This window comes from Amia ocellicauda, chromosome 9 (assembly GCF_036373705.1).
Source record: "Amia ocellicauda isolate fAmiCal2 chromosome 9, fAmiCal2.hap1, whole genome shotgun sequence".
NCBI lineage: Eukaryota > Metazoa > Chordata > Actinopteri > Amiiformes > Amiidae > Amia > Amia ocellicauda.
In genome coordinates, this window is record NC_089858.1 from 10,167,086 (window position 1) to 10,194,301 (window position 27,216).

General features: G+C 37.9%; 2 protein-coding genes and 1 long non-coding RNA gene across 4 annotated transcripts; 2 read left to right on the forward strand and 1 right to left on the reverse strand.

Moving 5' to 3' along the window:
• Window positions 1–248: 248 nt before the first annotated feature.
• Window positions 249–3,467, forward strand: LOC136758573 (uncharacterized). The gene is made up of 3 exons (XR_010819976.1): window positions 249–948; window positions 1,333–1,401; window positions 2,243–3,467. It is a non-coding gene; the product is annotated as an uncharacterized LOC136758573 (long non-coding RNA).
• A 477-nt stretch (window positions 3,468–3,944) lies between these two features.
• On the reverse strand, window positions 3,945–9,786 carry pdcl (phosducin-like). The gene is made up of 4 exons (XM_066713072.1): window positions 9,689–9,786; window positions 7,174–7,357; window positions 6,513–6,694; window positions 3,945–6,321 (listed from the first exon to the last, which is right to left on the reverse strand). Exons 2-4 carry the CDS (start codon window positions 7,343–7,345, stop codon window positions 5,758–5,760), a joined length of 918 nt encoding a protein of 305 aa, XP_066569169.1. The 5' UTR covers window positions 7,346–7,357; window positions 9,689–9,786; the 3' UTR covers window positions 3,945–5,757.
• Window positions 9,787–10,041: 255 nt separating this feature from the next.
• On the forward strand, window positions 10,042–26,606 carry LOC136758565 (roundabout homolog 3). 2 transcript variants are annotated; one of them, XM_066713061.1, is made up of 12 exons: window positions 10,042–10,090; window positions 14,885–14,998; window positions 19,017–19,124; window positions 20,652–20,915; window positions 21,071–21,222; window positions 22,557–22,710; window positions 23,625–23,814; window positions 24,491–24,585; window positions 24,750–24,936; window positions 25,308–25,405; window positions 25,499–25,652; window positions 25,944–26,606. In XM_066713061.1, exons 2-12 carry the CDS (start codon window positions 14,980–14,982, stop codon window positions 26,098–26,100), a joined length of 1,578 nt encoding a protein of 525 aa, XP_066569158.1. In that variant the 5' UTR covers window positions 10,042–10,090; window positions 14,885–14,979; the 3' UTR covers window positions 26,101–26,606. The 2 variants fall into 2 exon arrangements, with proteins under 2 accessions (XP_066569158.1, XP_066569159.1); XM_066713062.1 differs by lacking the exon at window positions 10,042–10,090 and having other exon boundaries at window positions 14,883–14,998; window positions 18,943–19,124.
• The last annotated feature ends 610 nt before the right edge of the window (window positions 26,607–27,216 follow it).

The following is a 27,216-nucleotide window of genomic DNA, read 5'->3' on the forward strand; positions in this document are numbered from 1 at the left end:
TTCACTGCTTTTCCTTCCTTGGAGCACTTTTGATAGGTACTGACCACTGCAGGCCGGGAACACCCCACAAGAGCTGCAGTTTTGGAGATGCTCTGACCCAGTTGTCTAGCCATCACAATTTGGCCCTTGTCAGAGTCGTTCAGATCCTTATGCTGCCCATTTTTCCTGCTTCTAACACATCAACTTTGAGGACAAAATGTTCACTTGCTGCCTAATATTTCCCACCAACTGACAGGTGCCATGATATCAAGATTATCAGTGTTATTCACTTCACCTGTCAGGGCTCATAATGTTATGGCTGATCGTTGTATAGTACAACAGGGTGGGCTGCTGGAATATATGCAAGTAGTTTTATATGTTTCTGAAATACAGTTCATCACCAATTGTGATTGCTATACACTTTGCCATGATCATAATGGTGTTAGATACAAATGTGTTTGTTGGTAATACTGCAGCACAATTCACTGGAGCGACAACAATCGGATTGATCTGTAAAAATAGCTTGCTGCCAAACCACCACCTCTGGCGTGAAGAGTCAAATTGGAGATGGCATCACGTTGCTGAATCCTGGCGTTCTCTAGAAAATGTGTTTTATCCTTCCTTAAATACAGAATTAATTTAATTGCAAGGGGAGCATCGTGGTTGCTGTGTGGAGGGTTCAGTGCTTTAATTTTAATTGAAGATAACAATGAAACATCCATTGCCCGATACAGCACATTAAACATCCAATATTTGTAATGGCTGTGAGGGGGACCAACAGCATGCTGATCATACGAGTTGTGTTTCTTCTATGTGCAATTTCGACTCTCCCCAAAATGAGCATCACGTTTGAACTGCACGACACTATCAATGCCCTGAGAGAAGAAAATATTTACCTGCATGACAAGGTCGAAAATTTGACTGAAGCTCTTCGTGAGTTGAAGCAGTTCATCTGGAACCACTCTAAAGGTGAGCAGAACATCTTACGTTTTTACTGTGGAAGCATGCATGTTTGTTTATTGAATTATTGTGCTGGAAAATGTGATCATAATTGTGTTATTAATTCCAATTGAATTGGCAATACAAATATTATTTTTAATGCCATAACTGGGTGAAAGTTATGCAATGATTAAAAACAAAAAAAGTGAAATATTTACTGCAAAGTGTTTTAGAAAACACTGTTTAATGATATTGCTATTAATGCTATTGATCCAAGAAACTGAACAGCAGATTATTCTAGATTTACATGAGTATGATATCAAAACTTCTGGATTTGTGAAGTTAAAATAGTTTACTTTGAACTGAGGGTTATAAATCCCATAAAGATGCTTTAATTAATCACTTCTCTATCAGGAGCTGAATCTGGAAGTGTCCACTGGAACGCTGATCTGCAGCATTTATGGGAACAATGGACAGAAAATGGTAATTCGCTATGTTAGTTATTTACATTCATAATAATAATTACCACGCATGCTCTTTGGAGGAAGTCAAATGTTGCGCATGATGCAGTTGCAGATGGAGCATATTTAATGCTGGTTTCTCAAACCTCTGTAAGCCATAAAGGCGGTGCATGAATGTATAATAGATGAGATTCGCGTGTCAGTGTGACATTACATGTCAAACATTTTGGAAAATAGAAGACTTGAACCTGTTGATGACAATACTTAATCTCTTCCATCCAGAGTAGCAGACGTATACAGTGTCAGTTGCAATGAGCTTTGAGAGTTTGTACGCAATAAGTGCATTAAGTTGAGCCCTAGTAGTTATAGTACTTTTCTAATTAATGTTGTACAAATTGCAAGAAGCAGATGATTTTAGGATCAGCTGATTCACCAGTTTTGTAGGCAGCAGATGATTAAGATCTTACCAACCCTACATGCCTTTGCACAAACATAGGATCCTGTTCATCATAGAGGGATTTATCTGGATACATGTATGTAATCCTGCTTATGACACCCATTTTGTAGTAGCAAATTTCCCTGGAGAATATAAATCAGATATGAAAATACATATTTGTTTCCCAACCAAACACTTCTTCACAATATTCAATTTAGTAATCCCTCTGTGACCAACACGTTTTCGAATTAAATGAGCATTTCTGACCCAGTCTAGTATGGTTCACTCAAGGTTATGACATCGATGGTTGCATTAATCACAGTTGTTGGGAAAGGTGTTGACGGCGCAGTTCGTCTGAGGGCAGAATGTATTGCAGTGATCAGACGTAATAGTGGTTAAACTGCGTACTGTCCCGTCCTCCTCTCAGGTATCAGCACCAACACGCACCAGCTCCTGGAGCATGCCTTCTGCAAACAGGACTCTCACACTGGAGCAGCCAACTCACCCTGGCCCCTTCCCCTTCTCATCACTGTCTCTTTCGTCTATCTGTGCCTGCTGCTCTTCTGATGTGATGTGATGGGTTCAGGTAACAAGGCTGCACAGTTATAATGCATTCTGACTGTACTCCACAGGGGAAAGAGAGCCGCAATGTCCATGCACTTTACAGCTGTTTTCACAGACCTTGATTAGGACCAGTCTTGGACTACTCTACCTAAAATAACATTGGCTCATCCAAGACTAGTGCTAGTCTGGAGCTGTGAAAGCAGCCCTTTGAGTTTCTGATATTAATCACAGTTGTATCAGCTCTTCCACCAGATGAACTGTTTCAAGTCATCAGTGTCAGAATTCAGAAATGTGGTTGATATTCTGGTGTAACTCCTGTGGTCTTTGGCTAAAATGCATTTCTTTATTTCACATTGTAGCCCTTATTCTTCCATTGTGAGCGTTCTTAATTCTCACTTTTAATCACAGACTATAAGATGAACCATTTTGACTTAGTAAATACAAATGCTCTGCTTCGCAAACTCATTTCCTAAGCATTAGCACTGATTCCTGCAACCTTTTTTTTTCATTACTGCGCCCAAAATATTATCTGCTGTATATTCTCTTTTTGCTTTGCACTTGCATTTGCATTGCATTCGAATGGCTTGGGGCTCTGGGGGATGTCAGATCCCAGGCAAGTTGTGCTCTTTTCCTTAGTATGTTTTTTTTTAGATACATAAAGATGGTTATTGATTTTTCATTACATGTAAAGAGCATGAGATTGTTTTTATTGCATGAAGGGCTCACTGTTTCAACTTGTTAATTCTTACAAAACATGCTTTTTTAACTGCACTGCACTTTTTGATAGCGTGTATTCCCCTTTAAATAAGATTGAATCACATGTGTTGAAGTGATAATAATTATATTAGGAATTACACAAATGTAAACTAGAACACCTTGTAACAGACTGTTTCCACTGCAGATTTTTTCAATAAATTAATTTGGGTGTGTGCCAGTTTACTCATAACTTCTCCAGTGTATTTTGTGTGTGCTTTCCTTGTTCTTCTGTCCTAAGACTGGGGATCTTCGAAGCGTTTGTTCAGCTTGATACAAATTGATATACAACCTCGTTTCCTTTTTATTCATTTATTTTACTGTCTGCTACACATGCATTAATACTTTGATGCATGGGCCCTCACCATAAAACTCCAATTAATGTTACATACTGACCTATGGTACAATCCACTGCCTTTTAGTCATGTGTATGTATCTATTAACTGTAGTGTTTCATGGTGAAATCAACAGTAAGACATGGCCAAGGAAGAAATATATATAACAAAATGCATTTACAGGAGTTTTTTACACTTGAAGCCTCAGTGAGGACACAGGTGAGTGAGGGAACAATCATTCTGGAAGAAGAAGCCTGACAGCACTTCAGATGCACTAAAATCGGCTGTGTGTGTAATTCTTAAACTGGTCAGCAGGGGGAAGTAACACTGCATTTACAGTTAAATGTATGCACAAAATGCTAATATCACATCTTGCCTTAATTTTGTTTTCAGTCCAGAACAAACCAGGAAACAGTTTGCACAGATAGCATCATTAGTTTGTATTCATAATACCAAATACAATAAACAAGCTGAATCCAGACTTGATTAAAGATTTATTTACAATTATTTCTCAAGGTTTGGAGTCTGTGGGACATACAAAAGGTATAAAACTAAGAAAACCTATACAGCACTGACTTGGGCTACAGATATAATATTATTATTATTATTATTATTATTATTATTATTATTAATAATAATAAGCAGGTGACTAATTAGTACAAGCTTTTAGTTTGTTTTTAACCTCTACACATTTCAACACACATGCTCACAACTTGCCATGATGCTTTTAAAATTATATAAACAAACACATGTAGCTTTTATGAATTATGAATGCAGTGCTATACAATAAAGGGGACTATATATCTTTGCATTTTGCATAACCTTATTGAACAAGCTGAAAAGATCCTCCCCCACTCAAAAAATGTTTTGCAATTAGAATTTAGATAAATCAAAAACAAGAAATGACAGTTTTCTTGGTCCTGAAACAAGAAGCAGCCAATTTACCCCAGACCTCCTTGCATGTAGCTGTAGGTATTGGTGTGCTCCCTCTCTAGGCCACAGACACCTGAATTGGTCTCCATTTGATCTTTTCTTACACAGTAAATAAATAAATAAAACTAACAAACACAAATAGATATGCTCTTACTAAAAGCTGGTTTCATTTACCCAAAAAAGGGACACAATAATAAAACATAAATAAGTCAAATCTCTAAAGCAGTCCCATCAGACTGTAGTCCTTGAAGCCCGAACGCCTTTCATTCCACCTACAGCTTCCAGTTGCTTCATTGAACTTCATGGACCGATTCTCCTTTTATTCCAGGTCTTTCGCAGCTTACAATTTACATCTACTGACCTCAGGGTTTGGAGTTTTGACAATTCTTCTCTAAAGCATTTTAAAATCATATAGTTTTAATGAAGTCACAGTAAAGAAAAGGAAAAAAGGTATCTATGCTGTGATGTTTATGGCTAGATGGCTTTACAGTACAGATTAACGGAGGTTCCTGTCACCATTGTGCTGTATCTCCGTGCATCCAGGGTATTACAGTGCCCTTCAGGCCAGGACTGAGTACGAGTTAATGTGCTTTTTGTAAGTGCTGCAAAGAATGCAGTCTTTTTGTTGGTTAACTTTCAATGCCAAGCCTGTTATAGATCTGGACACAAACATAATTGATTTAAAACACAATCGCAGCATCAGCAATGACCCAGTCAAGCCTTTCACCTAAAGCAGCGTTCGATCTTTGCTAAATTAGTAGAGATAAACAGAACTTCCGTTTTCAAATCAGCCCCCCAAAGTAATTTAATTTGCATATCAATAATATACAAATAATGTTTCTTTTGAGGCAGTGTTCATTTTAAAAGAACTTGCTTGACTTGGACAATAAAATATATTCTACTTTCACTGGTCAATTAGACATAATACACTAGTCCGAGAAACTGGTGAGAATTTAGCAGCATAACAATCCACTCCCCCTAATTACAGCCGTCCAGAACAGTCAAGCAAGGTTTATGGCATAACAAACCGCAGTTTCGGTGATCATTCAGATGTGCATAACAACCAAGGAAAAATAATAACCCAGTCACATGGTGAAGTGTCTCGGGACCATGGGTGGGATTCAACTGTATGCATAATCAGACTGGAAGCAGCTTGTATGAGGGGAGTGTTTTCCAAATATAAACCTAAACTGGGATAAAAAAAAAGGGAAAAAGGAAGTTCAGTAAATATTGAAAGAGTTTGAACAGTACACATGGATAGGACACAGAAGATCCTAAACAAGTATATACAGTGTGGGCCAACTACGCAGTGGTCTAGATCTTTTTGCTGTATAAAATCTTCACTCTCCCACTGCGGCTAATCGATATCCAGGTCGCTGTCCTCGTCGCTCCCTCCGGGGCAGTTGACCGAGGCATTGCGGATGGAGGTGGGGATCACAGACTGTTTGTCGGGCAGGAGGCCGTATTCCTGCAGGAAGGCCTCCACGTCCACGGCGAAGAAGTCCTCGCCCAGCTGGTCGGTGATGCGCACAAAGTTGCCGATCAGATCCCCGGCCTTGTAGACCAGCAGGGCGGGCAGCGCGTTGCCCGTGAACCGGGCACTGGCCCCGATCACCGAACTCTTGACGCGGCAGAACTTGACTAGGGGGTACTCGGCGGCCAGGCAGATCAAGCTGCCCGTCATGGCCTCGCAGGCGGGGATGTCCTCCTCGTAGATGTGGATCATCACCATGGTGCCCTTGCCCTCCTTGTCCACGGTCTCGAGGAAGCCCTCGCCACTGGCCAGCTCGAAGACACGCTCAAAGCGCTTGCCGCTGTACAGCTGCCTCCTCATCTCGTCGATCCGCTGCTTCCTGTACTGCTGCAGGAAGTCCTCATCATCATTGTCCTCCTGGAGCATGTTGTACTCCTGGAGAGTCATCTGAGAAAAGGAAGGAAGGAAAGAGGGGAAGAAAAACAAAACTTTAAATGTTGAACTCAAAAGCAGCCAAGACTGTGGAAGACTGTGGATAGTGAAAAACTTCCAACGTCTCAAGCTGCTGCCTGCCATTCAGACACACGTGTGACGCAGGGCACAAGGCCAGCAGTCCCGCCATTGAGCAAGCCCCTCACCTTGCCGTTGATTTTCTCCTGCAGCTCCTTCTGCTTCTCCTTCTCACGCTCGTCGTCCAGGTGCGAGCGGCAGGTCATGGACAGCTTCTTTATTAGCGTCTCCATCTCGCTGCGCTGCTCCTGCCGCTGCTCGATCTCCAGCTGCTTGTACTTGCGCCAGTCGTTTATGACGCCCTTGGGCCCTGTGGGTCACACCAAGGGAATGAAACCCAGCTGCTACGCTGCAGACCACCTCACTCCACTACTGAAGTCACAATCCTCAGTTCTGTGGAGACTGCGCTGTTGTCTGGCTTACATTCCTTGCTTGTCATAATTATTTCACACATTCTGGGTGCTTTATCTAAGCTGAACACACTCAGTTTTATTTGTGTGAAAGACGAAGGCTGTGGTCTGTGACACTTGAAGCTCTGTGGGATGTCTGATTGAAATCAGCTGCACCAACTCAAGCCAACGCTATGAGAGAGACAGCACTGGCTAAGACTTGTTGAATCTCTTCGGCCTGTGAGCAATGAAAGCGCAAACTACACTGCAGGTCCCTTACTTGGTGAACCTACACCTAATGATGAACAATGCTAGACTTTTCTGCAATTCTCTCTTTATGTTACACAGTAATAGGAGAACACCACCCCAGCGCGGGGAGATGCATCGAGGCTGGGATTACCGGTATTCACAGCACTGCCATCCGCACTGTAGTCGATTTCGTCATCGAGCGCATCGGAACTGCGGATGCTCTTTTCCTCGTTGCCCTCCTCCTTGTCACTGTCCTCGTCCTCGCTGCTGCTGTAGTAGTACTGCAGCTTCTCCCCCAGGATTTTGTCGTCCAAGGTAGTCATCGTTACAAACCTCTGAAACAGACCAGTGAGAAGACCAATTCACCTCCAGAGCCTGCTGTATGCAGTCACCCTAATGGATTTTCTGCAAGGCAGCCTAATAACTTGAATTACTTAATTTAGGGGCTTAAATAGGGCCAAGTTACTTATAATGGAGTCATTATTAACAGAGCCATTTTCAGCAGCCTTTGCAAAATTAACCCATCAGCTGTGATGACCTCCTTTCTCGGCATCTCAGCAGCAATCCCAGGCTAATACTGGAGAAATGTCCACAACACCACTCTAAAACTGATATCCCAAACCTTTATCTTATTGTAACCTACAATTATTGAATTGTGAGAGTTGCTATCAATTAATCTTGTTTCTACTTGTGAAGAGAGAAGTTCTGCCTAGAGCTACTAGTGCGCACATTTTGGAGTACATGGTAGAAAAAGTACACGATGCTACAATAATTATGTAAAAACAACACAGAAATAATTCAGATGCTGATTGCTGTGCATTTTGTTCAGAAAATGTTGTATTAAGTTTGCATTGAAAGTCTAGCATACATAATTAATAAACCCTTCCACTCCTGAAGGAAATTATTACTGAGAAACAAAATGCACACCACTCAAAGCACAGTGAGGCAGGCATATTTAAATTGGTTGAGTGCTCAGGCATTGTTAATGTAATTGCATCTCCACTAAATATTTTGCCATTTCCTAACCCATAGCAGTACCATTACAGTAGCATAACCATTAGTACACCATGGTTTAGGGTTTTTAGGTGTGCAGCTCTTTAACTAAAGGTCAAGTTCGCTGCACATTAAACATGAGACAGTCTTGAGGAACTCTCTGTTGGTCCTGTTCAGAATTGCCCGATTTTAATCATTTAAGCTTTGAACCTTTGTGTATAACCCAACTGCTATGCCTACAGACACATACAAGTGATAATAGGAGTATCCTCAAATTACTGGTCAGTGCTGAAAGGCCCATCACTATTTCTTAATCCTTTCAGAAAAAATAAAGAAAACATTATGCTGCATATTTCACACTTCTATTCACCCATAAAGGCTAGATACTAATTTGAAGTGCATTATTCTTCTTCTGCAATTGCAACGGAATCTACCATGATTTAAGACGCCAGCTTAACATTTGGATCACATACAAAAGCCTACATATAGCTATAAGTATATATTATATAATCACGGCAGGAGGAACTGAAGTAATGCATTTCCGTTGTTGGACAGGACACTTATATGTAGAATATAGGAGGACAATTAAAAATCCATTACCTTGCGACAGTATTCTGTAAACTGCAATGTACACGATACACAGCTTTCTTCAGCTTTCGATTAAACACAACAGATAGGTGGTCCTGCTCCTGTGTGTCAGCTCTGTCCTGCACCGGGTTACAAACAGGACCACCTGCCTCTGTCCCAGCAAAACTAAAGGAGTCTTTAGATTATCGGTTACATTTGGCTCAGGATTAGTGCATCAGACATGCAGCGCGGATTAAATGGAGGGGGGGTAGGCATGTCACATTAGTGTATATTTGGTCTCAATCCCTCATGGATGTTTTTTGTTTTTAATCCACGAAAAGCAGATTTATATTTTGCTCAATATGGGATGCAACGCAGTGCTCCCCAGTCGCTGACAATACCCGGAAAACTAGTGTTCAGGGTTGTTTAATTTACATTACAACATATTTAAGTTTGAGACGGTTTGGCTGATTTCCCTATCTATAGCCCATTTTGCAACATTTGCATTCCCCTCCCCTAACTTTCAACGATTGTTTCCTGTGCAAGTTTTCCATACAAGGTACTCCCATTTATAATATAGTTGTACATACTGTGTGTAACGCCGTAGTATAAGATGATTAACAAATCCTATTACATTTGGATTTATTCAGAGCAGTAAACGTAACTGATATATGTGTGTTTTATATATAAAGGGATTAAGTTGTCACTCAAAGAAATATTTCTAATTCTCCATTACAACAAAACATTGTTTACCATGCAACTTAACACAGCGTGAGAAAAATTAATGACACCCAGAGATTCATGATCATCATATTAAGAGATCTGATCAGACCGCTTCTTCTTCGGATATTTAAGCTTTTCTATTGTATTTTAAATAGATCGACATACAAGACTACATACATGACGTATGTATAAAGTAACAAGGTTTATGTCCTTCTGGGTAAAAACTGTACTTTATTGTATCTTGAGGGAAAAGCCATTTGTTCGTGGAGATATAACCAAGCAATACATTAATTTAAAATAAATCGTTCGAACGTTACAATTGTAAAAATATGCACTTTAAAAAAAATAAATTCTGAGTTTACAAGAGTGACTGAAATTCTTACCACAACACGAATTAAATCTATCTGAATCCAAACACACACCGCTCCCAGCAGATCGTCTTCCTTTGTACAGTAATAACACAACCGAACTTGAGTTCAGGGTGCTGCTGGCTGTCCAATCAGCAATCCGATGGCGTCAACAGGATCCAAAAATAAACCAATCAGTAGTGAGTAGGCGGGGAGAACCTAAGAATTGATGGAAAACCAAGTTGTGAAACTGGATTTTAAAATTTCCATACAATCCGCCATTACCGCATAGTCGGCCAGTTGTAAAGGGCTCCTCGTGAGAGCCAAAATGGCGATAGTTTCTTTAACTTGGGGAGTCGTCATGGTTGGTTGAACAACACGGAAACGGGTTTTGGTGAGTTAATCACATGGTAAAAGAACTGTCACTTGTCACCTGAGGTATATATCTATCTATCTATCTTTTATTAGCCATGCATCCTTTGTGTGTGTTTTTCTTTATTTCTCCTTAGTTTTAAAGTTAAAGTAAAAAAAATGTATATATGCTTTATTTAAATTGCTATGTATAGATTAGTATGTCCTCAGTATATGTTTGTTTGAAATACGTTTAGGTTAAATTCTTAATATCTTACAATTCCAACCCCCCAGGTTGATTTCGAGAAAAAAAAAATGTATTAATATAACAGCCACACCTACAGTAAATAGTGGTGATAAAGTAGTAGTAGTAGTGGTGGTAGTCGTAGTAATAGTATTATTATTAGTAGTACTAGTAATGTTGTTGTTAGTTGTTGTATTAGTAGTAGTATTAATACTAGTAGCAGCAGCACTTGCAGGATTACAGTAACTAATGATAATAGGCTTTGAAAAGTCTGAATTTATCAAATCTACAAAACGTTCATTGGTGGCGCCTAACTTACAGTCTATACATACAGCATCATGTTTATTGGCAACACAAGTTTATCAGTAAGTGTCATATGAGTTACCCAAGATAAGAGTAGTCTGTAATGATTCAAGGCTATGATAATGCCAAAAGAGTGGAAATATCACCTGAAGATGTCTCTGTTCATTAATTAAACAACACAAATCTGAACGTTTATCTGTTCTAATTTGTGGGTTTGGTACTTTATAGGGTACTTAATACATACAAAAGTCTTATTTGTGCAAATTGCGTGCAATAGGCCTGTGTGATTCAATACTATATGGTGTATGGTGAACACAAAAGAAAATGTTGGTTTTTGTTTGTTTGTTTGTTTTGGCCTCAATCTAACCTTTGCAGAGTTAGTGTAAACGGTCTAGCTCAGTTTTAGGACATAATTAAAATGTATTGACTTGTATTGTGGTTATATAGGACACTTGATAGACCATATGTATGTGAGACTTCAGTGCTCTTCATACACTGGTAATGGTGCTTGGCTATATCGCCTAAAGCACCTATTCTATGTTCATGGAAACATCAACAGGGGGGCACACAATGAACTCTCACAGGAAATCAGCTGAGGCCTTTTGTATCTGATGACAGTCAACCTACATACGGAGTGAATAAGCGTGAGAATGGTTTACCCATTTGTAGAGTCAAGATCAATGTCAGAACTGCATATCCAGAACATTGACAATAATATAATCTGTCTTCCTCATTAGTATTTACAAGTAAATAGAGTCATAAATATTGCTTGTCACAGTGATTTGAATTAAAGTCAACCAGATCAGAACAGATATTAAGTTAATAGTTTAAGAGCTTTATTATAACAAAGCTGCAACAAAAATACAGCAGAATGCTCTGATAGTTAAATTATACTTTTTTGTGTTGCTTTGCTTATGGTAGGAAGGTGGGATTATTTGATCTCTGATAGTGTTTTTGAGTTAAGTATCTTAAATCTCAAATCTGATAGTAATTATTTGTAAATACATTGGGCAACAGCAGTAATCTGAGCTAGGCTTTTAAAAACAGCATCTCAGTCAATATAGGAGGTGTATAAATAGAGTTCTCTGAGAAAGACACCATCTGTGATATTGAAAGCGACAGGAAGATTTATTCTGTTCTGACCTTAGAAATAGAAATATTTGTAATCAAATCAGAACTATTTTATAAATAAAGATAAGGTATGAGCAATTGAATGTTGTCCCAGTTTACTTATGAGAAAACTAACAATTGAACATTAAGCTAAGCCTGGGAAAAAATAAATCACACAGATCTTTTCCAGCATACTCAGTGTGTCTCTGCTTCATCACGTGTGAGCGTGTTTGAAGCTGCGAATGGAATGGTTCACGTTTGAGTCGCCGATTAAATTCAGTCGGTCTTCGTTTAATTAGTATTAGGCTCTTGCATGGAATAGTAATGGCTTAGGCAGTGTTTGTACTTTCATTTACATTTGATTGTGCTGAAGACAGGGCAAAAAAACAAAACAAACACACACAAAAAAAAAAAACTCAATTTACATTTGCAAAGACATATTGCAGGTAAACTGAAACAAGACCCAGGTTTGTTGATAATAAATCTCTCTCCCTTTGAAATCAAAGGCTTAACAGTTCTAGGACTCTGCACAACACCATGGAAATTAGACCATTGTTTGGGGCTATAGTGCTTTCTCCCCCACTCCTCTCACTGAAGCAATAGAGAGGGATGTGTCCCCAGATTGGTGCCTTCTCAAACCACGAAAGCTGTCATTTGCATTTGTGAGCCCATCCCCCTTCTCCCCTTCTCGCTTTCATTTATTCCAGCACTAGTGATGTTTGTGAAACGATAGCGTTTAGGAAAACACAATGATTGGCCATACCTCCAAGCTGGTTTGAAATCGCCAAAGATATCAGAGCATGTGAAGCAATACCAAATAGCAGCCTCTTTGGTTAAAGAAGGCTTCTGTACATTTTTGCCCCCTCAGCTGCAAACATGAGATGCTATTCATAAAGACATCTTCCACATACAAAACTGCACAAAAGTAGCTAAGTCTAAAAAGTGCAATAACAATATGGCCCATAAACTGCAGTTTGAGAAGTAGTTCAATTAATAATAGAATGACTCCCTCCCCCAATTTTAAAGGTGTCTTACATGAAGATTCAGCAGTTATCTGTCTACATCTTGCATTTTTAATGCAAATTGTATCTTTTAATATATATTCTGTAAGTCGTCCTGGAACAAAGAGTCTGCTAAGAAAGAAATATTATTATTATTATTATTATTATTATTATTATTATTATTATTATTATTATTATTATTATTATCAAAACAAAATCTCCTATAAATGTAGAATCATCATCTTTTCTTGATTACCATATAAGCTTAAAAAACAATCAGTTTGAGTGTTATTTAGCTTCTCTAGTGCAAAGTGTAATCTTCAAAGACCCAATTTTTTGGTAACTCCATAAACAGGCACTTCATTTTATTATTATGGTTATTATGCTGTGCATGTAGTCGTGAGTTGTGAGTTCATGTTCAGATGACAAAGAAGGGATCAGAAAATGTTAATGATTTCCTATCTTGTAACTTTTGTTATGTAACTGGCATGAAAGCCATTTTAATAACTAGTTGTTGCCAAGCTAACTGCATTAGCTCCCTATACTGCAGGAAAACTCCTGTCTTAGATGATCATGTTCAGCTTGCAGTCTATTAAAGAAAATATTTTATTTTTTAATTATTGTTTAACCTATATTGCCTCAATAGACAACAATGTGTGGACTCATATTTTGATAAATGATTAAGTTAGTTAATGACATTGGCTTATAGGTCTACTTTATCAGATCACTTAAACCAAATATGCACAAAGAATTAACAACACCGAGTAACTGTTGCATTTAATCTGAATATGATTTACTACAGAGATGGTTAATAGGAATTTAAGGCAGAATGTCTAGGCTATAACACCACCCACATTTTCTAACAGTAAAGGTATCTGTGTTATGTACAGAATTATGTGTTATGTTTACATTAGTTATTTTTGAAGGCCTTTACTTGTTTATTCTATTTAGAAATGTTTCCGTGACCGTCAACAATGTTTCAATTTAATCTGTATATTTTTAATTGCAGATCTGTGTTATCGAAGTACAAGTGTCTATAAAGTGCACAGAGTGGATTTTAGTTGTGTAATATTGTATAATAGCACTCAGATCTCTGCCCCATTCCTTTATGAAGGTGTGTGCAATTATTTTGTGCTTGTCCGCTGAATTATAATTGATCTACATAAAATTCCTGTTGAAAGTTGCAATTATATTAAACTAAAGAGCGTTTTTATGATCATCAGCGAGGTATCAGAAATGATTCAGTAGCTCACCCCAATCATTGACCGTGTGTGTCCTTTGTTTGGTTCGATACTCACAAAAATATGTCCAGGTGTTTAGAGTACCATTTCAATTTATCAGTGCAAGACAATAGAGTGATACTATTGTGCTGTAAATTAGATTATTTGGCACCAGGGTGATTTGTATATATTTATTTCAATGTTATTTTTCCCTGGAAGTACATGCCAATATGTTTATTACTTTATTTTCTCAATTTCAAATATTTTCTAATGACTTTCCAAGATGTAAAGCCTAAACATAACTATATACAGCTCTTGAAAAAATTAAGAGATAACTGCAATTTTTTCTTAAATCAGCATCTCTACATGTATGGCAGCCATTCCATTCCATTCATATTTTTATTTGGAATTTGGGAGAAATGTTGTCAGTAGTTTATAGAATAAAACCAAAATGTTCATTTTACCCAAACACATACCTATAAATAGTAAAACCAGAGAAACTAGATAATTTTGCAGTGGTCTCTTAATTTTTTCCAGAGCTGTATATATTTATACTAGCAAAATGACAGAGTTATCAATTGTGTTATTTGAGGGCCTTTAATTGGCAGAAATAACGAATAATAACGAAGCTAAAAACAACAACACATGTAATTTCTTGTCCTGAAATGTTCTAAGAAGTTAATCAATAATTTGACACTTGTTAGTTGCTTACATACCTGATTAAGGTTTAAAGTATGTGAGACTTTGGTTATGTCTTAGTATTAATTGTGTCAGCCATTAACTGTAGCATTCATACTGACACAAACTCATCAAAACAACAGTAGCCCAATTATGTATGTAAACGTGTAATTATTACCAAAAGAAAAATCCTTTGTTTTTAGAGCCCAGAAGATTAATCCTACGGAAATTCTTGCATTTGGAGCCCTACTTCATTACGGTTTCAACCTTTGAGTGGGAGGATCTAGGAAGCCTTTGTAGTTACCATGCTTGTATTATTTTGCAGAGCAGTTAGCCTAGCGAGAGCATGTAATATCACTTCACCATACCTGGCTTCTTCAATCTGCGGATAAAGTACTGCCAGGCAAGGAGGTGCAAAGCATGGAAGAGAGAACAGCAGGTAATGTATTTAATGTATTTAAGCTACAGTGACAATGTTGTTGCAAATTGTATTTCAGTTCTCCTATGTTTTCCAGCTTAAGATTCTAGTTCAGATCGTATGTGCTAAAGGGGTATTATATTATATTATATTATACAGCTGTGCTTTACATTTGCAGCTAGTGTAGTTTTTGGAATGAATGAATACAAAACAATTAAAGGATAGTAAGATCATTGATTTTGTTTGAGGAGAGTTTTGTGTTGATTATGATTCTGCTAGTGGTGATTGTGTTTCAGTTTTTAGTTGTGCTTTAAATAGCATGTTCTTTCATAATAATAATAATAATAATAATAATAATAATAATAAACTGGCAGTTCTTTTCTGCTTAAAACAGAGATTTGTGCTTTGTAGTTATTGTGAGAATAACCAAATGGATAACTAAAATCTGTGTGTAAATTATGTGTTATTGATAATGAGCTCTAAGCTCTTGAATAAAATTAAAAGCAAGGACACACTGCATTTAGATTTTTTCTTTTTCTTTTCTGTTTCTATTTTAGACTGAAGAAAGAGACAGCTTTGATATGTAGTCATGTAAAATAAAATATAAAAATGTATATATCATAAAAAAACATACTAGCATCCATAGAAATCTAAACACATGTATATATCTTTTAGTTTAGATTCTTAATTTTAATTACGTTTAATCTTAAAAAGCATATATATTTTAATAGGATATACATTGAGGATTATTCGAATTGAGTGCAGGCTAATATATCCACAGGTCTCTTGCCTATTTTTTGTAAGAGGTAAAATAAAAACAAAATATATTCAGTTGTTATCCTTGTTGGAAACATTTTTGAGACTCTAAATTAAATCAATTAAAATAAATGTACACATATCTTAAGACTCTTTCAAGAGAAGTGCTAATAGAGGTACTACAGTTATGAATAAACTTTATTCTGGAAAAAACTCATACTTCTACATCCTTTTTAGATACATGTTTTGTTGTTGTTGTTGTTGTTGTTATTTTTAGTTTTTTGTTGGTTTATGGATTTCACTTCTCCCCCTCAGACATATTTATCTGTCTAAACTCGGGCTCTCAACCTAGTTGTACATATAATTTTACATTAAATGTATTCTGAATCTGTGCTAATAATGCATTATCTTAGAGAAAAGTCTCCATACAAACAACAAAACAAAATCAAAGTGCAACACAATATTATATCATTCTTTTAAAGTAACTTCTGTTTTATGTTTTATAAAAAAACCACATCATAAAATGCTTGCCTTCACAACCCACCTTTGCATAAACAAACACAGTAATAAGCACTTTTTAATACATTAAAATAACAAAAAACGAATATTAAATGGTTTTCCCATCTGAAAACACAATTTGTCTTTTGATGGAGATTTAACTATTTAACCCATGGGGGAAAAAACATACTCTGAATGAAGCTTTTGTAGAATAATTATTAAAAGGTTAAATCTTAAATCAGTGCCATTGGTAGTAAATAGCATTGAATTGGACATTTCAAGTATTTCTGTAGTCAGTTACAGTGGCTTAGTTACAATTCCTGTGTGCAATTTCCGTAATTCCCAATTCCAGATTTTGTGGTTGCATATTTTTTTACTTTGAAAATATATTACATAATTTCCTTTGTTTTATTCAGATTCAGTTCTCTATTCGGTGTGTTAACTGGTCAGTGTCTTGGTATGGTCGTCTGAGCGTCATGTGTTATCAAACATGTGTTGATCCTTTAACGTAGTGTGCCATTTTCACAGCGCAAGGCAGCACAACCGTAAAAAAAGACCGTAAGAACCGTAAGAAAAGAAAAGTACTACGGCTAGAGACTCAGAGCTATAATTGTCTAAACCATATGTTAATCGATATTTAATCAGCTGTTCAAAAGCCTTACCTATATTACTCTGTAACCTGAGTGGGCCTCGTCTGAAAAAGACAGAAACAAAACAAAACAAAGGAAACACCTACAGCCTCTTGGTGTTAATCTGACAGTAATGGGCCTTGCAATAAATTACACCTGCCAAGCCTTCAACGTCCTACAGATGACTCATCGCTTTAAGTGGTCATCTAACATAACTCCCCATTTCCCATTCAGTCCATTTCCATGCACTATGTAAACATTAATGTCAATGGGATTGCCCAATACGTTGGAGAAAGGGGATGTTCCCCGGTGGCTTTTTTCTTCCTGTCCCAATTGAACCGAAGAACTTATCCTGTCCCACTTTTGCTGAAAGACATGGCATTGTGCTTCAGACAAAAGGGGCAACAAAGTAAAAGGCAACACAGGAGGACATCCAACAAGACAAGTTCTTGGACCTTTGTGACCTTTCTGTAACAATGAATGACTTGCTTGCTGCAACTGCAGTGACTCATAAAGTTGGTATTTCTTTGCAAAAATCAGATTAGTCAGACAATACCTCAGCAATGTTTCAATCCTTCATTGTTTGAAACCTGCACAAAATGATCAGAGCCCATCAATAAATGTTCACATTCATACTTTCTAAAGTGGAAAAAAATCCATGTGTAATATGAAATATGAAAGCCATTTGGATAATACTTTCAAGAATATATCTCAGGCAAAGGTCATTAAGGTGCCTGTTTAGTATAATTATAGCATATGAGTTACAGACACAAGAAGCATGCAATATATACAAAAAACAGCATAACTGTGTTTTGGACCACTACTAATTGACATAATAGAAAGACAAATGGTTTTTTTTGTTAGTTTTTTGGTCTCTGAGTACTGGTACTCCAAGAATCAATATTATCAGATAAATGTACTGTATTTATATTCATGATTGGTAAATGGTATGGATTAAATAACTATTTAGCAGTGGAAGAGCATGTGATTTAGTCATTAAAATAATCATGGAGGGATGGTTAACATGACTCGACTAAACATTTTATGGAATTGAAAGCAAGCCTTTCACTATTCACGAGGGTTGCCATTTCCTGGATTTAATGTATTCTGCACGTTTGTTTTCTGTTTTTCCTTATGCCGTTTGAGTGATATAACCATCCAAAGACAGGGGACACAGAGCAGCTACTGAGCAGCAATATAAAATGAATGCCAGAACTGGTGACATTATACTTAGTTATATTCTTCCTGTCCATCAAGGGTAAATATATGTATCCTTGGAAAACATCCATTCTTGGTGATAGGTGAAGCCCTTCGTATTTGGTCATGTTGTCAGACAGTATGTTTCTATAAATGGATGCATTATGCATGAAAAAGCAAACGATTAGATTGGGAGCTTTCTTGCCAAACACAAGCGGCTAATAAATAATCTTTACAGTACAAAGCTCCAGAGTCTTTTCATTTCACTTTTCATTTGGTTGGTAGCTGTTGGCTGTTTCATGTAGAGTGGCCTGCTCATTGAAGCGACTAATTTGAGGTTCAAGTCAGACAAAGGAAAATTGTAATAAAAGGCAAAATTGGAATTAACAGGCTGAAAGTGAGAGTGTGATTCAAAAGACTTCCAAAGGTGAAGACGGAGGCACTGTATTAATTTTACACATACAGTACCAGTGGGTCTTCTAATGTCAAGGTGGAGGTTTCACTAGAGTTGAATATTGTCACAGCATCACTTTTCAGTAGAAAGTGTGCACAGGAACTGATAGAAAGACAATAGAATCAGTAATACTGGCAATAATAATGCTACTGAATGGAAAACACTGGGCAATGAAATGTGTGCATCCGGTTGAATATTTATGTAATTCGTTTCTCTACAACATTGTGCAAAATTTTGATTTCATTCAATACAACTGTGAGATCAGTTAAACTTTATCATAAACAACAAATGAGACACACAGACTGAATTCGGAGAAGTAGATGAGTTGTCATTGAATTCAGAATCTCTACATGTGATTCCACGGCAAGAAGAGGGCCATAGTGGGGCGTATTTCTACTTCTTTGTACCTGTTTGCCGTTACTGTGTTTCAGCCTTGTGATTCTGAACAGCGAATGCAAATCCTCTGTGTTATGGCTGATCAGCTCCTTGTGCTTCTTCATGAAAGTATCCCAACAGCTGATGGAAAAGGCTAACAGCATGGCAATCTGTTTGTTTCTCTGGAGTCTAATTCACCACTACTATTTCTGGGATGGTAGATGCTCTGCTGAACTAGGTAAGTAGGATTAGGGGAAATTCATTTTGCCAACAAATAAGACCCCAAATATATACCCCAGCCTCTGGACTGCACTACAATACTACAGTGAACATTGATGTAAACAAATACATAATTTTCTATAAGAGCTATTATTTACAGGAAGGTTTCTGAAAATCCAGGAGCATCATAAAATGTGTTTAATTTGTTAACAAAACACACATTACATAAAATAATAATAATAATAATAATAATAATAATAATAATAAAAACAATTTTGAGCAATGTGGAATACTGGTAGGCCTGGTGAGTACATTTGGTAGTTGAAAGAATTTCATTTTTTTATGTAAAAGTAAATATTTATCACTTTTTCTGAAACAGATAAATACAAATAACCAAACATATTATTTCTGTCAGGATGAAGACTTAGTTCTCTCAATGAGTCTCACATTAATTTTCCCAGCTTTTGTTCAAAGTGACAAAAGGCTTTTAAAAAACCTCTGTGTTGCTCCATCAGTTACTAAGCAACAGGAAGCTTCAAACTATCATCTTTCGTGGAAAAAAAAGGTGATTCCATTTCACACAGCCCTCTTAACACTTTGCGCAATACTGTGAATATTGAGAAAATATTCTGTCAGGCAGGTGTTTACTGACAATCATTTCAGACTTGCATTCAAATTTAGTATTCAACACGTTTTGAAGTAAATTGAAATCTAACAAAATATTTGGTTTAGAAAAAGGTAATGTTTTATAAAAAGAAATATAATCCTTAAAAACGAATTTTAAAGTATTTAATATGCACTTTATTTAATTTGATGCATTAAAATGTAGGCCTATTACTCTCAATGCCAAGTATGTAAATCTGGAAAATGCAAGCAAACTAAAAACTAAGAAATGGTTCAATTACACACCAATTGTTTAATTTGTTTGTGAAATAATATATATATATATATATATATATATATATATATATATATATATATTGTAATTATTGGAAATAATTTTGTTCTGGAATCAATCTTTCTTCCAACACTTTCACACAGTGGTTTATTTAAATAATAGCAATATTTACTGTTATCAAAACGTGACCAATGAAAAAAAACAGCTGATCTGTTGCCCTATATAAGTGTTCTTCAAAACCGTCCCCCAAGGGCCAGGGCAGGGCATCTTCTGCTTTTCATTCCACATGAGCTTTAAATGAGTTCATCTCGCTAATTATTCACTTAACTTTAACACATTTAACACTATTCCCAAGTCCAAAGCAAATACAAATTTTAAATGGCCTATCAAACCAGCTGGATTTTGTCCCCAGAGGGTTCAATTTGAAGAACACTGACCTACATTTTTCTTGACAACAAGACTTATCTGAAAAAAAAGTGCATTGTGAAAACTAAATGGTTGAATGAATTCCTTCAATAAAGTAACTCAGTTAGAGCCCAAGTGGAACTACAACAGGAAACAAATTAGAAAGTAAAGAAAACAAAAAAAACAACAACGATTAGACCCTGTTTCTGGTGAACCCCTGTCTCTCTTCTGTCTCCATGTCAGTGTTCTTGTCTCGTCCCGTGGACAGCGTGTCCCTGCTGGGCAGACCGCTCGTGGTGCCCTGCTCTGTGTATGACACTCAGACCCACCAGCAGCTGCCTGTGCACTGGCTGAAGGACACAGGAGATCTGGACACCTGGGTTCACCAGCTGGCCAATGGGTCACTGTTCTTCCCCAGCCTGCGGGAGGAAGACCTCGGCACCTACACCTGCCAGGCCAGCGATGGGCTGTCTCTTATCAATGCTACTGTCAGCATTTCCAAGGCCTGTATGTATGCACAATCCCATACTGCTCAAGTCTGCTGTTAACAGTGAAGCGCAAAAGACTTAACATTACATCCACATCACCCACCTCTTCATTTGTGTCTGACTCACTTTGTCTGACTGTGTCTGACTGTGTCTCCCACATATGCTTGTGTGCAGATCTGGATGGTATGTTCCACAGTCCCATGTCTCAGACAGTGAGGGCAGGAGACAGCGTGTTCTTCCAGTGTGTTTCTGGAGACAGTCTACCTCCCGCACAGATCAGCTGGCAGAAGGAGGGGCAGCTCTTTACCAAGGGAGGGCAGATTCAGGTAATACTGATGTAATGAGAAATCCTCCGACACAGGAATACACAGATCTACGAACAGACTGACATAAATAGCTAATAGGGCTGGCATTGTGAGGATGTGTGCTGAGAAAATGAATCCCTGCTGTTTCCTTATTATAGTAAACTTCCCCATTTCACTGTTTTTTCACTAATGGTAATGTATCACGTTTCCTGTCTGTGAACATTAAGTTACTATAGGTTTACACCAACCCTGTGGCGGTGTAATGAGCTGGCATTAAAAACTAAATACAATTAATCTGGAAAATAAACTGAAAATCTAAAAAGCTTTTTACGTCAACTGTGCCAATAGACTAAACACAAGGATGATAGATAACAAGTGGTGTAAACTTTCAAAGCAGGCTTGCGTTTGACACAAAAACACAAAATTGGGCACAATCATGGGTTTATAAACATCAGACAATCCATGAGGAAGTTTTCCTAGAAAACTGAAGGGAAATAGCTTGTATATATAATACTGAAATGCCTGGATCAACACTGCAGTAATAAAACAGCTGTGAACAGGCTTTAGCAATGGCTGCTGAGAACAGGGAGCCTAACTTCAACATTAGTACTATCCATTTTGTAATTTCAAGATGTGAACGTAAAGTGTGACAAAGCCGAAAAAGATAGCCCACAATAATTGCTTTCATTCAGTGAATTTCCTTAAACATTTACACTCCCAGCCGTTGCTAAAGCATGTTCACAGCTGTTTTACAACTGCAGTGTTGATTCAGGCATTTCAGCATTTTATCCTTAAATAAAAAAGAAAAACGGCAGGCAGCAGCGGATAGTAATGCAAAGTGTTTATAGTATCCAATGGTAACCATATAGCTTCCCCTGGAACTGTACAGGCTTTTTAATTCAAGTTCAAAATTCAGGACGTACTGATACGGTGGCACCCATCTGAGCCTCGGCAGCAGCCACCGGGTTAATTTAACATTCCGTGTTGCTGGAAATCTACACACATTTGGAATAGTTTCAAGGCATTTCTTCTTAATTTCCTTTGTCATCTAATTTGTCTAAACCGTGAAAGACTTGTTAATGGGTATTGTTTATAAAGCATTCCTGCTGCAGATATTTTCCCATTCATTCCCTACAATTAGTTGGAACTCTTTTATATCTGTGTCACTCTTTATCAACATTGTATTTAAGTTCAGAATCTGACAGATATTGTTAATAAGAAATTCCTATGAAAGCATTGCATTGCAGCTTTCACCAAACAAATAGAAAATCTGCACCATTTCATGTTACTGTGTTTGGTCAATTTGTACCATTTATGGTCAGTAAAATTCTGTTATTTTTCTCATATACACGTAGGGTGAATATGGAGGAGGAAATTATAAAAAAATATCTGGCACGTTACATATTCCCGCCGTGTCCAAGGAAGACGAAGGAAAATATGTGTGTGTGACATATAACAGTGTACTGGGAGTACATCTGTACAGTGAGCCAGCATCTCTCACAGTGGAAGGTTAGATTGTTGTTAAGTATTAATAGAGTGGGATGTGAATATGTTTATTTGTGAAGTCCTTTACAAGTATAAGGGTTAATTCTTTTGTGTATGATAAAACGTCATAATTCTTTGTTTTGTGCCTCTTATTGTTTTTTTGTTTTTCTCCGTTGTTATACTGAAAACGACTAAAGATAAAATACAGTTTGAAGCTGGGTTCTGCTCAAGTAATTATTTTAAATACTAAAATTCTGAGCATTGTAGGACGCATTGCACTTATTGTCCATGAGAGGGAGTAGGAACACAGACGTGCTCACACCACTGTAGCACGCTTGAGAGAACATGGTAAAAGGAATATTGTACATGATAAATCTAAACCTTGAATAAGTCTCTCCCATTTGAACCAGCCCTTTGATGTCGATTCATAACTGACATTTTTGGTGGTTGTTTTCAGTGATGTAAAACAATTATCATTCTTCTGGTAATTTTTCATAAGCAAATGGGTGACCTTTTGCCATTTCTCAATCCATGCATACACACAAAATGCTGAGTCGTTTATATTTAAGATGCTGATTAACAAAATCAGTGTATTGCCAAATATTGGATAGAGAGTCTTTTGTTGTAGGGACTGAAAACAACATTTTCTCAAAATGTTCTAATTTAATTAAACTCGGTGAGGTTGATTGGTTATATAGTTGCACAGTCTCACTGTGGCAGACAGGGACATATTTTCACAAAGTTCATCTTCTCATGTGAAGCTTGGGCCTGCTCATGGAGCTCTAGAAAAATCTAATGAAGTTCATTAGTTGAGAAGTATTTTAAAATTGTGCCAGTTCTTTAGAGCAAAATAAATATGTCTTTAAAGAGTGCTTCAGCTGATATGTTTTGAATAATCTTTTGGAAAAATGTAAACATGTTGTGTTCATCTTGCTTAGTGCTGCCGTCCAGACTGGTGATATCTCAGGGTCCCGAGAACCTCACTGTCCCGCTGGAAACAGAGGCAGTTCTGCACTGTTCTGTCCAGGGGTTCCCTTTCCCCGTGGTGCAGTGGTATAAAAACAACCAGCCCCTGGAGAACAGGACACATCTGAGATTGGAGGACCAAGGGCAGCTACTCGTCTTCAAGTGAGGAAGAATGTATACATATATAATATAAAGTGTGATGCATGTGTCTGTTAAAATCATACACTGATTCAAGTCTTGACAGGAGACCTGGGAAGACTGCAGTGTGCTCAACCAGTTGGCAAGGTGTCAGGAAAAATAGCTGGTCAGGGTTGACTGGGCTGCACGCATCGTTGAGACCCGATACCGATTACAAAGAGCTGGCACACAGATAACTCAGATGTCAGTCAGAATCATGGAGAATTTGAATTGTATTCCAGTCCAGCTACACAAGCCACAAAACCTCCATTCTCTATTTTCAACCATGTGTTGGTCTGAGATTTTCTGGGATGCGGTTCTTCAGTATCCGCGGGACCGGTATTACGAGCAGCACCACAGATGTGCTGGAACTGGGAGTTCATTAGAGAGCTGTTGTTTGTCTTGCCGACCAGTACTGTCGTGTCATCCCCAGTGAAGGACTTCCTGAGAAAGTGATGAAGTGTCTTTCAGTTAAAGGAAGGAAAGTGGTGGTTTATTTTCCTGTGAGCTGCAGTTCACTTGAAAATGAAGGCAGAGAAACATAAACCCTTCCTTGTTAGGCTTAAACCTGTCATGCCTGTGTATGATATGTTTCCCATGAGTGCTGACTAATCCAATCACCAAATGCCAGGAAGTAAAGCAGTCTCACTTCTTTAACCAGAAACGTGTCTGTGGAAGATGAGGGCTCCTACTATTGCGAAGCCCAGAACGGAGTGGACACAGTGACATCCCAAGCTGCATACCTGCTTCCTGCTGGTAGGCATCTCTGGCTTCATGATGAAAACATCCCTCACAGACATTACATCAGCCCCTGCTGTCTCCTGTTATCATGAGAATTGGGCCAAAAATTATTTCTGTGAAACAGAAAATTATAAGCTGTGGAAACATTGATGGAAAAGTCTTTTTTTTCCTTTGTGCAGTCATGGGCTGGGGCTTTGGTCAGCAACCCACCAATGTGACAGCGAGAAGGGGAAGCTCCATTACTCTGACCTGCAGGCCTCCGCACAGTAGGCCTCCTGCCAGCATCACCTGGTTCAAGAACAATAGGGTGCTTAACAAGATGCCACACTTTATGTTCCAGGAGAGTGGAGACTTGTTTTTTCAGAGGTACTCAATGCAAATAATCTGGTTTATTTATAAAACTGTTCGGGAGGTATGATTTATTTTAACCCTAGTATTAATATTCATTTTAAATGTGTGCTATTTGTGCTCCAAATCCATTGAAGAAATAAAAACCCAGTGTTATTATTTATATAACCTGTACTCATTGATGTATATCAACTAAGGGGCTTTGTTTGGTATTTTATCCCCAGAATATCTAAATCTGTACCCACTGTCAATTATTCATGAAAGGGTCTGATTACAGACATGTGTTTGTTTGTCTATAGCATTAACATTTTTCTATAAAAGGATATTCACACATCAAAGGAGTAAGTATGGTATCAGTCTTTAGGTTTGTGTTACTCTGTTTTCTTTAGAGTCCAGGAAACAGACAGAGGAATCTACTTTTGCAGAGCATCCAATCCCTATGTGTTTAGGGCTGTGTCTTCTGTAAAAGTCCATCTAAATGTGTTAGGTAAGTCTGCCTATGAGCTGAATTTTATCTTGTGCATTTCTGTAAAGCACAGTTATCTTTGTAAACAGCTGTCCCATTGGTTCTCTCCCACAGTCCCCCCAAACATCACCATATCACCTGAAACGATGACAGCCACACTGGGGTCCAGAGTGTTTTTCCAGTGTCAGGCCTCTGGCAGTCCCTCACCCTCCATCGTTTGGTACAAACAAGGCCAAACCATCAAGACAGGGGGGAAGATAACAGTCGGGTGAGCATACCTGGAGTTTAGTGCCCTTTGAAGTGGTGGTCAGCACTCCTGCTAACAGTTCAAAAGCTTCTTCATGCAGTACATCCTAATCTCCTAAATGTAAAGGGCCCACTTCCCACCCTCACTCCCCTCATTTACTACAGCCATGTGAAGTGTGTGTGTGTGTGTGTGTGTGTGTGTGTGATCACATCCCACAACTGGTGCCCATGACAAGACTGTAACAGTACACTTACAAGAAAATATCAGGTGGCAGCCCATATTTACCAGCTGCCTCTTTCTTTTTCTTGCCAGGTCTCAAAACATCACTCTGTACATCTCTGCGGTGCGGGCCTACGATGAGGGCACATACACCTGTGAGGCCACCAATGCCCTGGGGCAATCCCGCTTGTCAGCAACGCTGCGAGTGGCAGGTGACAGTAATCTCTTCCCGTGTTCCTTCACAGAATAAAAAAAACGAGTGTGCAGTTTTTACTTTGAGAGCTGTTTTCTGTGAACACAAAGTGCTATTCCTTATTCTAGCTGCAAGGGGTCAATAGCCACAGTAATACTGCAGCGTGACTGTCCTGGTTACTGTTCCAGAGAGGTTGAGACAGGTAGTTGTCAGATAGTGCCTCTGCTATATGTCCAAGGCATTTTGGCAAGATCTCTTTCGTTGGCACAATGTGCGTTATTTAAGGGGCACTTAAAAAATTCAGGCAGGATTTAAATTAAGTGAAACATCTTTATTGTAGGATCCAAGCCCTCCAAGTATTATGTAAAATGTTATGAATGTCAGGATGTAGAAACAAAAGAGGAACAAGACCCGAACGCTTTTGTGTACCACACTGCTCTCTCACATTATACTTAACATCTCCTGAAGTACAATTTTGGGGTTTCCATGACATTTTAGTGGAAGAACAACTGTAATCAGAAAAGGACATAACCATTTGTAAAATAAAAGCCGTAAACAGAGTTCCCCTTGCCTCAACGGGTTCGTGTTTGGTCTGAGTTTTGGTCTGATTTATCATAGTACCTCTTTCACCATCTCAAACACAGCTCAGTGCGTTGTTGAGTGTTTCCCATCTTTGCATGCTAACTGAAATTTTAGTGCTTAAAGAAGGGAAGGGAGAAAAACAAGTTTTAAACCCTAAATCAATGCAAACAATATATGAAAGCACTGCAAATGAGCTGTACAATTTGAGATTTTTTTTCAAGCAGCACTCACGTGTTTCAGTTCAATACAGATTATTTTTTAAGGGGGACTATTGCAACATTTATTAAGGAATAAAAGAACAAATCATTCAAGCCAGATTTGGGGGAGTGACATTACAGTCTGTTTACAATACAAGCTACACTTATTTTGAAGTGTTTATTGCATGTTTGATTCCCTTTTTAAAGCCAGAACAGATGTGAAACTACACTTGAAAAAAGAAGACCTTTTAAAATACTATTTACCTGTAAAATCAGGAGTCTAAATTATTGTAAATATCCCAAGCACTGGTTTCAAGTTTTCAAAAATAATTTGCCAGTTTGAGTTTAGCAAAAAAAGAAGCACACTGCACTAGCTCTTTAGAGTTGTCTTAAA

Coding starts and splice junctions, on each gene's coding strand:
- pdcl (XM_066713072.1), bottom strand. CDS start 7,345: ATGACTACCTTGGACGACAAAATCCTGGGGGAGAAGCTGCAGTACTAC. Junction 6,695..7,173: donor TGGCAGTGCTGTGAATACCG/GTAATCCCAGCC, acceptor TGTGACCCACAG/GGCCCAAGGGCGTCATAAAC. Junction 6,322..6,512: donor AGGAGAAAATCAACGGCAAG/GTGAGGGGCTTG, acceptor TCCTTTTCTCAG/ATGACTCTCCAGGAGTACAA.
- LOC136758565 (XM_066713061.1), top strand. Junction 22,711..23,624: donor AGCATCTCTCACAGTGGAAG/GTTAGATTGTTG, acceptor CATCTTGCTTAG/TGCTGCCGTCCAGACTGGTG. Junction 23,815..24,490: donor GGGCAGCTACTCGTCTTCAA/GTGAGGAAGAAT, acceptor TTCTTTAACCAG/AAACGTGTCTGTGGAAGATG.